Here is a 12,756-nt window from a genome sequence, read left to right as displayed (position 1 = left end):
ACTTATTATAACGGCAGTAGACCGTCCTCTAAATAACGAATCCTTGCGATGAAAATAAACTTCTAATCACCTTAACAGCTGGTGTTTCACAGAATGAAACCAAAACTCCTATGAGGAGCCAAGTAACAAAACTCAGGCAATCACACAACGATTGCCCACGAATACAAACAAGATTGCCACATGTTCATTTAGCACAACATGCAGAATAATTCTTCCTAAAAATAAATTGTTTCCATGGCAGACCTCTATCCTCGGCTGCACCAGAATTCACCTGGATTGCTCCAGCTGCAAGAATAAAAAATTTCCACATCCTCAAAACAGAAGCAACAGTAGAGTTTTACTAGTGCTGCAAGTGAAAGATCTTGTAAAGCGTCTGACCTGAAGGATGTCTCCTATGCCAGCACCTTGCTACAAACATCTGAGCAGTTGTACATATAGTGGAGGATGAAGGGAACTCAGCACCTGGACCACAAGGAATGAACCTTGAACTGACAGTCATCTCGACTTGAGCTTAAGAGATACGGTCTCTTTAGTTCTAGGTTATGCCAATTCAAAAGACTGTTGTTAAAGCCTAACACATTGTGCACCCATCATTCAGATCTTCTTGAGAACAATGCACCAGTTGGACTTATCATAGAACTGGTCAACTATAGCTGTATTATCTATACCAGAAACCAACCTGAAAAGGATAAGAAGAAAGAGCCAATGAGTTATGACCAAGAAAAATGCAAACCACTGCTAGAATGGTAAAAGATGCACATAAACTTCTAGAAGAATAACTAAAAGCATAAAGAAGTGCATATACACTTAGGGCTTCTTCGATTATACTAAGGTACTAAAATTAAGTGGCATTTCCTAAACAATCGTCAGCTTATATAGATGCAATTAATATGATCCATGATTGAGAAATGACTAATCAAAGTAAAAGAGATAAGAGAGTAGCTTATCATGATAGGGTCACATGAAGTGTCGACATCTCTGAAATATATAAAAGCATTACACATGAAAGAGTCGAGTGAAGGCACTGACATTGAGTTTAATGAAGTAAAGGCATTGACATTGCCTGCTCATATTAAACAAAGTGAAAGGATATGTTGTTATTGATCCTGTAGAACAATAAAAATAGGACAAAGAATTGTTTTTTTCTACTCATAATAGCTCTGGTACTCTAGATCATTGAGCTGGAGAAGCTTAACTTCTTACACATGACGTATGTATTAACAGAATGTGCAAAATAAAATACATATAAAGTTGAATTTTCTTTAAGCAAAACTTTTAGGAAGCCAGAATATGTACCTCTGAAGTTCGCCTTCAACAAAGACATGATAATATCGATTGTACACCACAGCCCCCTTCTTATCATCTTTCTTTGCAAGCCCATTTTCAAGAGCAGAAGCTGATGCACCACTAACTTCGGCACGATGGAATGGTAAGTGCCAAGGAACAAAATACTCTTGCTGAGCTTTATTATGCCCATTAGTGAGAGAAGAATCTGAGGCAGGTAAAATTATCTTATCCTCTGATCCTTCTTGTTCAGCTTTAATTTGATCAGGAATTTGGCTTAAGGGAGTTGCATCTTCTTCTGTCTCTGGAATGCTTTCCAACTTGATTGTCGATTGGTTACGAACTGGATAAATGCTCTTTACCCACTCTTCATCATACTTGTGAAGAAGAGGAGTCCACTTTTCAAGCAATGATTTGTCCTCTTGTTCTACAGCCCAAACAGTGATTAAAACAAGACCTCCCTTCTGAACCACCCGGATCAACTCTTCTATGGCCTTCCTTCGTCTCATTTCAGTACTAAGGTGATGTAATACCGCAATTGAAATAGCCGCATCGCCAAAATTATCTCTATAGGGAAGGTTGACAGCATCTGCAACCATTACTTCATGTCCTCTACTTGCACAAATATCAATAAGAGGCGGACTTATGTCGCAGCCTATGTAAAAACAATCAGGGTTCAGGCCCAGGTACTTTCCATTACCACATCCTGCATCCAATATGACAGACCCTGGTATCAAGGAGTTCAAAAATCCAGCAACTTTTGGCCATTTTGCAAAGCGAGTAGAGCTAAAATGTGGAGCAATGGCATCATAAACTCGATGCACATACGTCTTTTCAATGTCCGGAGTGGATTGAACACTTGACGAGCATGTACACTGCTCACAAGAAGGTAAGATCTCTGGTGCTTCCGGTACCTTGTTCAAGTTCGTAAATTCTGTGTTGTTAACATTAAACTCTGAAGTAGACATGCTGCTAGAGCAAATGGCTCTCCACAAAAAGATATTCTGATGCAACTTCAATGCTGACGAATGGTATCTATTGATTTCTCGAAGAACTCTAATGTAGTGTCTAGTTGTACTTGCAAAACCAAGGACCATGTAATTGCAGCCTCAATACTAACCAGTATTGCCACAATAACCGCTGGAAATAGAATTAAAATAAAAAGTTTCTATCAGCTAACACTGCGAACAGAAATCGAGATCAAAAGATGGCATCTTTGACTTAAATGTACTTCAAAGGTTTTACCCTATTTGACAAATTATAGATGTTGCCGATAAGGGGGAGAACAAGAACTTTATAAAAGGACACTTATTTTGAGAGATGGGCGAGCGCTAGTTTCTATCATATTAAAGAGCAGATCACTGAAACGGAAATAAAACGATCGACCATCAAATAATTCAACCTAAATCGCGAAGCCTAAAGATTTGAGCTCGGTTACCGTTCGGGATCGAACTACAACGATCTGGGAGCGGCGGCGGCGACGACGACGACGAGAGAGCGGGAGAAGAGGGGGCTCCAGAGAAAACCTAGACGGTGGAAAGCAAGCATCGAGAGAATCACCAGCCGTTCGACATCTGATGGTTAAGGTAGCGATGCAGGATGTAATCGATGTGCAAATTATAAAGTAGGGGGGTATTTGCAAAACTATTGTATTAAGATCTCGTTTAATTTTAAGAATAAGTTAATTCTATAGCTATTTATCTTTGTTATTTTTAAAATAAATTCTTTATTTTAATAATAATTATTCTCATATTGATTTATATTTTAGAATAAGAACATATAAATAGATATTAAGGATAAAAGAGTAATCGAGTTAGTGCACGGTATAAAATATTATTTTGATGAATAGTATTTATATTCTAGAATAAAGTTATTATAATATTTAATTATTATTTAGAAATAAGAAGTTGAATTTTAAAAAGTTTTAAAATTATTTCTAAATTGAACGACAATTTAAGATTTAAAAGTTAAAGAGTGATAGGGAAAAATATATTTTACCCCCTTATGGAAAATTCAAACTATCTTTTCAGAGAGATTGGCTGCCAAAAATAACAGCGAGCCATAGAAAAGACGAGCATCTCAAGTATAACCATATCTCAAATCTGCAAACCAATTTGTCGTTGTATTACCTTTGCTGTATAACTGGATAGTAGAATAGGAGGTGTAATTTTGTCACAAGAGAAGTAAAACGTTTCATAAGTCTTGTGGAAGCCTACGTAATGAGGAAGCTTTACATGGAGAAGGAGAAGAAGAAAATGGAAGAAGGGAGAGAAAGAAGCACAGCAACGTCTTCTTTGGGACAAGGAAGAAGGTTTCTCCAGTTCTGGCTTCGCCGAATCGCTCCGAGAAACCCTGCAAAACTACTGATGCAGCAATGAACTGATCAATGAAGCACATCAAAGATCTGTCTAAGTTTCCAATTACGACATGCTTATGTTTTTTGAGCAATTAATCTGTGTAAGTTGTGTAAATGTTAGAAAAATATATCATATAATGGTTTTTCGCTTTCTTCCTCACATGGTTGTTCTTGTTTGATCTGGAACTATATGTCAAAGAGATGAGTAGAACCTACTTAATGGATTGATGGAGACAAAGGTGCAACTTGGAGACTCGTTAGTTTTGGAATGGAAATGGACGCAAGAGAGAAGTGGTTGACTTTGGAGGATCTAGATTGCAATCTTGTGGCCAGGTATTTGACAACGTTAGAGGATTAACTTTCACGAGAAAAGGAGCTCAACTATGGATTCTCTTGTCATTGTCACCTTTTGTAATCTTGAATTTGTGCAGCCACAAACATCTAATTCTTCAATCGATTCCACACTATAACAAAACATATTTGTGGTATGATGATCATTTTACATGGGTACATATTTCTTATCAACGAGAACAAATCTTACAAAGGAATCATGCAAATCAAACTATCACCTACCAAAGTATTAAAAAAATAGTTGTTCTGATTTTTCCAATTTATACAACAACAAACACCAATCTTCCCGCATAACCAATTGAAGACTTTAGTCCCAGAACTGTGCCAAAGGTTCAGTGATGCAAGAGTGACCCGAGAAATATACAGAGGCTTCACCCGGTAAGCGTGAACTGTTAATCTAAATTTGCACATCCTCTCTAACATGAAACGGCCACTATTACTTCCAACAAGTGACTGGGGTGCAGCCTTCAACAAACTACTATCAGGTATCACAAAATAGTGCATAAACATCTATTCTCCCTAGGATCATTTTTCTGCCGTTTCTCTGCAAAATTAAAATACTCACATTAGGAATCGGAAGTAAAAAATTTCTCATTAACTCAATCACATTGGCAACAACAAGTTATTTCAGTAACAAATTGAATGTTAATTCAGTATAGTGTCTAACTGCCTATAATTTATAAATTAGCATTTCCTATTCAAAATAGGTTGGGATGAGGGAGTCTTATTTCAGCAAACATTACTACTCAAGTTCAGTAAGTTCATTTCAGTATCGTCATAATCATCAAACAATTTCTAAATAAATGCTGTGTCTCCCAGATTACTTCTCTGCATTGAGGAGATCAATGATTCCTAAATACTATTCCAGATCTTGATTTGAGACAGATCCTTGCACTAAATAGAGGTAAATACAAGAAAAGGATCCATATAACCGACACCAAATAGTTGGGTGTGTTGGTACTATCTCTCACCAGTTTGTTATTCTTCTTCCTTCCCTCCATATTCTACTACCTTTTCCCTTACTGCAAACTCCCTGCATCCAGGTCTTCGAATACTTAGCTTAGCTTATGATCGATAAACTCCCTGCATCCATAGCATAGGCCATTTGATCGTTCCATCCACAGACTGCTGCTGGCTGGAAGGAAGCAGCTCAACAAGAACTGACATGGCAGAGTGCTTGCACCCAAGGACTGCGAGTATTACTGCAGATACTAGTGAAGATCAGCAACGATCTCACCATATGCTTCCCTATACTGAAGTAACTGAACTTTGAATTTGCAATTGACCACTTCCAACTAGAAGTGAGATTATATCAAATAAAGTACAGTTTAAAGCTAAATGTTGCAGGAATGTCAAGTTAACTCATTAAATTATCTGACCCCCATCATTATCAATTTGGTCCCTGCACCTGCTCGAAGCAAAATCTGAGATCGTTCAATTCAAATGAGATCTTAATCTGGCAATATGAGTTGGAAATGAACAACTAAAAAATCACAGCTGGATGAGTAACTAACTTCAAATGTAAGATGCGCATATTAACAACTAAACTAAAATTTAGAACAGAAATGGGCATAAATTTAACAAGTATTAAAGCAGGTAAACCAAAATATAAAAGCAAAATAAGAAATGGTAATTAACGATAATACCACTGTTTTTGTCAACTTGGGGAGGACGCACAACAACATGCATAGTAATTACACCTCCAGGAAGTTCACCAACTGAAACCCGGGACTCAGCAAGAGTCCGATTGTTCTCCAATATTCTCCCAGCATTAATGAGCTTCACATCATTTATTGTTTTTGGAGCTATTTCTTTGTCTATAAACAGAAAATTTAAGCACAAATCTTGTAAGTTTTTAATTTATAGCTAAAGAACAATAACGAATTACCAACTTATAAGAAATTGGGCCTCAAGCATAAGAAACTGTTAACAACAAAAAATCATGCAACATAATGTTGATTCCACTAGTTAGGTATTAGTCATATTACTGCAACTGCAGCTCGATAAAGAGCATTATAAGGCAGGTAGATGTAGATGAAGAATATAGTTACTCAGCAATTCATGGCAGAATTTTCATTAACCAGTTTGGACAAACTATTTGCGCTTGTAGAGGACTATACAGGGTTTTCATAGAAGGGATAAAAAGGGTTCAAATGAAACAGTGTAAAGTGTTTCCACAGTAGAAAAAAAAGTTTCCTTTTGTAAAGTAACAAAAGAATAACACTTAACAACGATAGCTAGAAACATACAATCAAGTGATCAGCTTCTGTAATAAGCTCAAACATATTATATTCCCTTTCTAGATAAACAATGGAAACGGTTAAAAAGAACAGCATAGTCAAGAAAAAAGGTATATGTCTGCACAATAACACCTCCTATTAAAGTTGACTGGGACAAGATTGCTATCAACAACCGCAAAAAAAGAAATTAAGCATTGGGAAAAGGAAGGTTAAGAATGCTACATGATGTAAAGCTTTTACCTAATAATATATCATAGTCGGTCTTGCACGGATTTCCACTGATACATCCATTTGAAAAAACTTCTAGTTTACCATGTAACTAACTTACAACAGTTTGTGATCAAATAATTACTAGCTGATTCAATGTGACTAAAAATGGAGATGAATAAAGCAATGGAGATCATCAAAGTACAACTACTAACAACACCAAAAAAATAAGGAGATTAAGATATAACTAGTTTGATCCATAAGAACTATCAGGGAGTGAGCCCCATGTAACCGGAAAGAACAATGGAAAAGAGATAAATCACTGCCACATGTTGAGGTGGAATAGAAGAATAAGGTATCTATAGATAAAAAATTATGATTCACTGTTGCAAGTTACGGGATCAAGCTTAATTCTGCCACTACAACCCAAAGAAGAGTTAATAGAAAAAGGATACAAACAGAAGCAGCCAAGTAAATGACTTCCTATATTTACAACTATATTCAGTAGCCAAATAGATAGAAGCTAGACAAAAGATCAACAAAAGAAGAAAGCATATATTTCTCTAGTAACTATGACGCATGATGACCATCAAAATCTGAGATATTCTACTATTCCCCATCAAACCAATAAAAAAGAACAGCAAACTTGTTGCATAACTATGCCATGTATGAGCTCAAGTACTTTACCCAATGAAGAATTTAGTCAAAAGAAGACAGAAATTGATAAAGAGATCCATGAACAAAGCTATCATGAAGCTCTCACCTTGCGGCCACCGAGCAAGTATGATTTCTTTGAGAGATGCCACAGTTGTCGATGGATCATATTTATTTGGACCGATGTCACTGCCATCAAAGAGCCTAAACTTGAGCTCGATTGCATCCTCGTCAGCCATATCAACACCACCTTATTGAGATCGAAACCTCGAATTAATCACTCATAATCCCACACCACCAAAAAGAGAAGATAGAGTAATCACCCAAGAACCAAATCAGATCTGACGACTCCAATCGACGACTATACACTCCAAAGACTCTTGTTTGCCCGGAAGACACCAAATTCTTCACCAAAAAACAAAACAAAAACAAAAAAAAAGCCAACCTTGAGAAGCTTTCAGCAAGCAATTCCGACCCAAAACAAAGACCCAGATAGAATTCTTACTAGAAACCAACCGATTGTACAAAAAGGAGGGATCTTAATGGACCTCGCAAGCCACAGAGGAAAACCCAATTGGGAATTCCCCCCGACTTTGCTGAAGATAGACAAGAAATAGGGGTTAGCAAAAGAGAAGGGAGTGCTGTTCCTCTTCGGATTCTTATAATCGGTGGAAGAAATCAAAGTTAATATCAAATTTCAATTATTCGACCTATCAATCTGACTGAATCAATTCTTTTTATAAACTGAGAAACCAAGCAAAGAAACCATATAATATAGAGATCTTTTACATAATTGACCCTAAATCGTTTTATCACTCTTTTAAAAATATAATTTCATTAGTTAAATTTAAATAATTACAGTTAAAATTGAAATAAGATTAAAAAAGATTTTTTTTTTATATAAATTAGGAATGATTCCCCTTTTCATTCCCTTGAATTATCACCTATTTTCATGCTAACACGTGAACTTTTTATTATATACACTGACTTTCCTAAACTATTAGAAATACTTCACTCTCTAACGTTATTGACAAAATTGATAAATTGACCAAATTACCCCTCCACTTATAATGGCCAGATAATTAAGTGGCTTAACTAATATTAATTTTTTTTTAAAAAAAATTTTCCTACATTACCCTCTGCATTAATCCTCTTTCTAAACAAAATTGTTCATTCCTCTCCTCTCCGACCACATCCCAAACGACAAGAGATGATGCATGACACAAGGCGACCAACCATTGTCGCCATTGTCGAGCTTGGTGTTTGTGAGCCTCATTGAGGTCGACAAGAAAGCTATGATCGGCGAGCCTTGAGGAAGCAAGCGAGCGGCGCTGACATGGACGACGTGGAAGGGGTGGCTGCAGTTGTCTTTGTCTCCTTCTTGGTGGTTTCATTAGGCAGCAGCGTGGAGATGAGCGTAGGAGGGTGCAAATCGGGTCGAAGGAGGAGAAGCCGAAGCTAGAGGCGTCGGAGGAGGTTGAGACTAGACGGGATGTTGACGGTCAATAGCGAAGGTAGAGGAGGAGGGATTGGATAGGTCTACTCATCACCCCAACAACTCTTGCGAGCTCTCTGATGACCCCACCCACCTCACCTCTGGAATTGCCCCTATTTATACCTTGCAGTCTCTTTCATCCTTGCCGCAACCCCTGTCGCAATTCACAACAGCACTCGTCTCTACAATAACCCCTCCGACAACACCACTAATCACTATTGGATCTTTCGCTGTTGACCTCACCTCCCTCAACGTGAGGGGTTGGATGAAGAGGAGGATTTAGCGACAATGACGATGGTGATGGTGGAGCTAGTGGTGGAAGTGGGCAGGGTGAAGGGTTTGGTGCTAATGGTGGTGTAGGAGGAGGTGTGATCAGTGGTGGCTTTGGTGGAGGAGATGATGGTGGTGTTAGGAGGAAGAGAGGCTATAGAGAAGTATTTTCGTCATTATAAAAAATTATCTTACGAGGGGTATTTTTGTCATATTATTGTCATGTGACTATTACATGAGGTATTTCTGATAGTTTGAATGGATCAGTGTATACAAAAAGAAAAATTCAGAGGGTCAATATGGAAATGAGTGATAGTTCAGGAGGTGAAAAATAAATTATCCTTATAAATTATTTAAAATAATTTTAAAAAACTATCCAATACTATAATATTATAGTATAAAGAAATAAAAATTATTGATAAATATTTATGCTCTAAACTGTACAAAAGAATGATATTTTAGTCATTTTTATGTGTCTGCTCAGTGCTTCACTTTAACAATAATCTATTAAGAATATTTTATTAAATAACTATAATGATAATTCTGAAATAGTCAAAAGAAATTTAGTGACAATTATGATATTTTAAAATCTTATAATATATAATATTATCGGTAGTTTAATGCCATATCTAGTTTTATGAATAATCTAGACACTATTCAAAATGCTATGTTTACTTTTGTGAATGAAATATTCCTACTTATCTTTAGGCAATGGTGCCAATAAAATTTAACATTTTGCCCCATTTATTGAGAGTTTAAAATTAATCAAAGGCTCACTGTATAGGAAATAGAATATATCATGGCATTGCAACTTGAATGCTAAAAGTTGATTTATATAAAAGTAAGAATCCTGATCAAGAGTATATACTTCATAGATAACAATAACTTTGTGAACTATTGTCCATTTTTATACAGACCTTTAATTTATTTTTCATGGTGCTACTTTAGTTAGTTGTCTTTAATATATTTCTATTAAAAAATATCACATTATGAATATTTTACTCTCATTTTAAAGGGTAAGATATCAATTTGACATTTTTTTTTCATTAACATTATTACAAGGGGTGAGAAATATTGAATAGTTGAGGAGTTTGAAGTGTTGTTAGGAATAGAGAAATAATTTAAGAGGAGTCTTAAGTATAAATTAACTCTAAAATTAATTAGCAAACAGCATAAACCTAACCATGAATAGTATAAGGAGATGGCCCCCCAGAGTCCACCCCCCACTCCCCCCACAGAGTCCACCCACCACATCCATGAGCTAATTAAAATATTATTAATGCTGCTGGTATTAATCACATCATCATCACCTACTTGAAGAAGATAAATTGAATTGAATTGTCTGAAAAGAAATAGAAATCAAATAACATCAGGCGGGCCAAGTCAACACCTAATGAGAGAGAAGAAAAGTTGGAAGCAAACTCACAATACCTATTCTTCGAATCTCAGCATTAACTTTGATAAGCTTTCAAAGGTCGCCGGCCTATCTCCTCTTAAAAGAGCCCTCAAAATAAATTCAGATGGTATTTTTCCTGCAACTTGATTTTGATCGAGCGCTTGACCTGCTGTATATAGACATGATCATTTGGTTTGATTCGCCCAATTTTAATCGGGCTAAGCTCAGCCCAAGTCCGATTTAGACCCGGCCCGACTCAAACCCGAGATAGTAGTGGACGGCATGGGCTAAGCCTTCGCCCGCCCAGTCTGGCCCGAAAGTCCGATCTATTACTCTTATCTATGACTCGACTCATAATGCATACAAATTCCTATAATTTTTAGTCCCACATTGAATATTTAATAAATTATATCAATATATTTTTATGAAAGATAACTAAAATGTCTTTATATAAACTAAACTAGCAGTAATCATATTTGTTACTCCCAAAATAAGATCTTTGTTTTAAGAATAAATTTTCTTATGTTCATTTATATTCAGAAATAAGCGAGTAATAATTATTTTCGATGTAATATAAAGTGAACAAAAAGATAGAAAAAATATGTTTTAAAAATTTATGAAATTACTACCGATACTCTTTCATTTAATATAAAATAAGTTGATAGGATAGATATCAAGAGTAAATTAGTAATTTAGTTAGTATGTAATATAAGATATAATTTTAATAAATAATATTTATATTTTAAAATATAATTTGTATAATATTTAGTTATTATTCTCAAGATAAGGAGTTGTATTTCAGAATAGAATAAAAGAAAAAGTCATTCAGGAGAGCTAATTAATATTGTTCCTTTTAAGTCAAAGAGATCTTTTGCTCATTTGAGGTGTAAGTTGGCACCTTTTACTTTTGGCTAGTTTCACCTTTAATGCAGTTGCTTTAATTCCTTCACGAGTGCAACTGTCCATCACCATGGCCTGCCTCCAGCCAGGTGTTAGGTTGCTCTGCAATTTAATTAGCTGTTAAAATCTTTACATATGGATCAAAAACTTACAACAAATGGATTTTAATTATTTTGAAACTTGAATTAAATGGAGATGGCTGATGACATCTTCATTCACAGATTTCGAAAGTCGAAGAATCAAACATAAATGCCATGTAGCAAATCTAATTAAGAGTCCAGCTGTTTGTGATTTATGTGAGTGCTTCACCCACCTTGCCTTCATCAAGACACGTTGCATGCAGGAAGATAGTGGAGTCGAAGAGCTCTCTCTCTCTCTCTCTCTCTCTCTCTCTCTCCACATATATATATATCCATGAAACCCCTTAAAAAGTTTCAATCCTCCACTACTCCTCTCAAGCAACCCTCCCTTCCAATGCTCCCATCTCTTCTTTTTCGAAAGAAGAGAGGCAGCACTAGTTCCATTTCCATCATCTCCGAGCCTCCACTTGGCCTCAAAACCCTAGCCGACACGGCCCTCATTCGATCCATCGCACCTAATAGCGTCACGAGAAATTTCCAAGCATCACGCTCTGCCTTCTCGTCGGCCTCTTCGTCAAACGATGAGATTATCAATATCGAGGAGGAAGAAGAGGAGGAGGAGGAGGAGAATGCATGCTGCTGGGCTACTTACGGGAGGAAGGGGCATAGCCGCCGGTTCCCGCCGCCTATTCCTTTGCTAGCTCGGACGGGGAATCAACCGTGCCACATGCCGTGGGTCTTGAAGCGAACTTACAAGGACGACGGCAGCCTTGTGATCCAAGAAATTAGAGTTAGGCACCATCACTACTTCCGCGCCCACAGGGAGAACGGTCGTCTCGTTCTCCGACTTGTCGAGTTGGAAGACTACCCTCCCTTATTCAATTCCAGCCCAAAATACGAGGCAGACGAGAAGGAGAAGGAGAAGGAGATGCATGCTATCGCGCAGAATGATGAAGAAAAGATTAGAAGGACGAGTTCTGAGGCCAAATTTGAGACTAGTGAGGCCACTAGAACAAGGGAAATCGACGTGCCAACATTGGCGTTGCCATCCACCGTGATGCTATCTTCTTCGATGCTGGAGCCGGTGTGTGGGAAGGGCTGCTTTGAAAATGGGAGGTCGAATCCACTGCACCAAATGCCATTGTGCAGGCTGCGAGTAGTGCATGGCTAGGCACAAAAATGTAACACTCACTTGAAATATCTTTTGCTTCTTAGCATGGGATGGTTTGAAAGAAAAGAATTGTAGATCCTTTTAATGTTCTTCCTACAAGTCAACCCCTTTCCTCTCTATAGGGTCAACTCACAAGGATCAAATTGGAAGAGATCTTTTGTAAGTTTGCATTCCACCGTTAATGCAGATGCTTTAGCGCTTGTTTGATTTGATGTTAACTCTCAAATTCGATTAGTTAATTTTTTTAGTCTTAATTTTTTTAAAAATAAACTTAATTAGATATAAAATAGATAAAATATATTTAGTTATTAAAACAGTTTAGAAGTTACTCCGGCCCTCCTCCAGCCAGGTG

The 12,756-nt window shown here is 36.9% G+C and overlaps 2 protein-coding genes across 9 annotated transcripts; both read right to left on the bottom strand.

The window, feature by feature from the left end:
• Position 1: 1 nt before the first annotated feature.
• On the bottom strand, positions 2-2,882 carry LOC140760087 (tRNA (carboxymethyluridine(34)-5-O)-methyltransferase). Its single transcript, XM_073096893.1, has 4 exons — positions 2,723-2,882; positions 1,297-2,424; positions 379-679; positions 2-285 (listed from the first exon to the last, which is right to left on the bottom strand). Exons 2-3 carry the CDS (start codon positions 2,379-2,381, stop codon positions 595-597), a joined length of 1,170 nt encoding a protein of 389 aa, XP_072952994.1. The 5' UTR covers positions 2,382-2,424; positions 2,723-2,882; the 3' UTR covers positions 2-285; positions 379-594.
• A 1,200-nt stretch (positions 2,883-4,082) lies between these two features.
• Positions 4,083-7,814, bottom strand: LOC140760486 (membrane-anchored ubiquitin-fold protein 3-like). 8 transcript variants are annotated; one of them, XR_012104386.1, is made up of 6 exons: positions 7,598-7,814; positions 7,416-7,497; positions 7,202-7,342; positions 5,638-5,808; positions 4,963-5,193; positions 4,083-4,535 (listed from the first exon to the last, which is right to left on the bottom strand). XR_012104386.1 is itself a non-coding variant. In XM_073097464.1 (4 exons), exons 2-4 carry the CDS (start codon positions 7,329-7,331, stop codon positions 4,480-4,482), a joined length of 357 nt encoding a protein of 118 aa, XP_072953565.1. In that variant the 5' UTR covers positions 7,332-7,497; positions 7,598-7,811; the 3' UTR covers positions 4,083-4,479. The 8 variants fall into 8 exon arrangements, 2 of the variants coding, with proteins under 2 accessions (XP_072953565.1, XP_072953567.1); XR_012104388.1 differs by having other exon boundaries at positions 7,609-7,814; XR_012104389.1 differs by lacking the exon at positions 7,416-7,497 and having other exon boundaries at positions 7,538-7,814.
• Between the last annotated feature and the right edge of the window lie 4,942 nt (positions 7,815-12,756).

This window comes from Typha angustifolia, chromosome 5, assembly GCF_048772165.1.
Source record: "Typha angustifolia cultivar Huaian chromosome 5, ASM4877216v1, whole genome shotgun sequence".
Lineage (NCBI taxonomy): Eukaryota > Viridiplantae > Streptophyta > Magnoliopsida > Poales > Typhaceae > Typha > Typha angustifolia.
The sequence above is the reverse complement of the archived record's forward strand: the minus strand, read 5'-3'. Positions and strand labels throughout refer to the sequence as shown.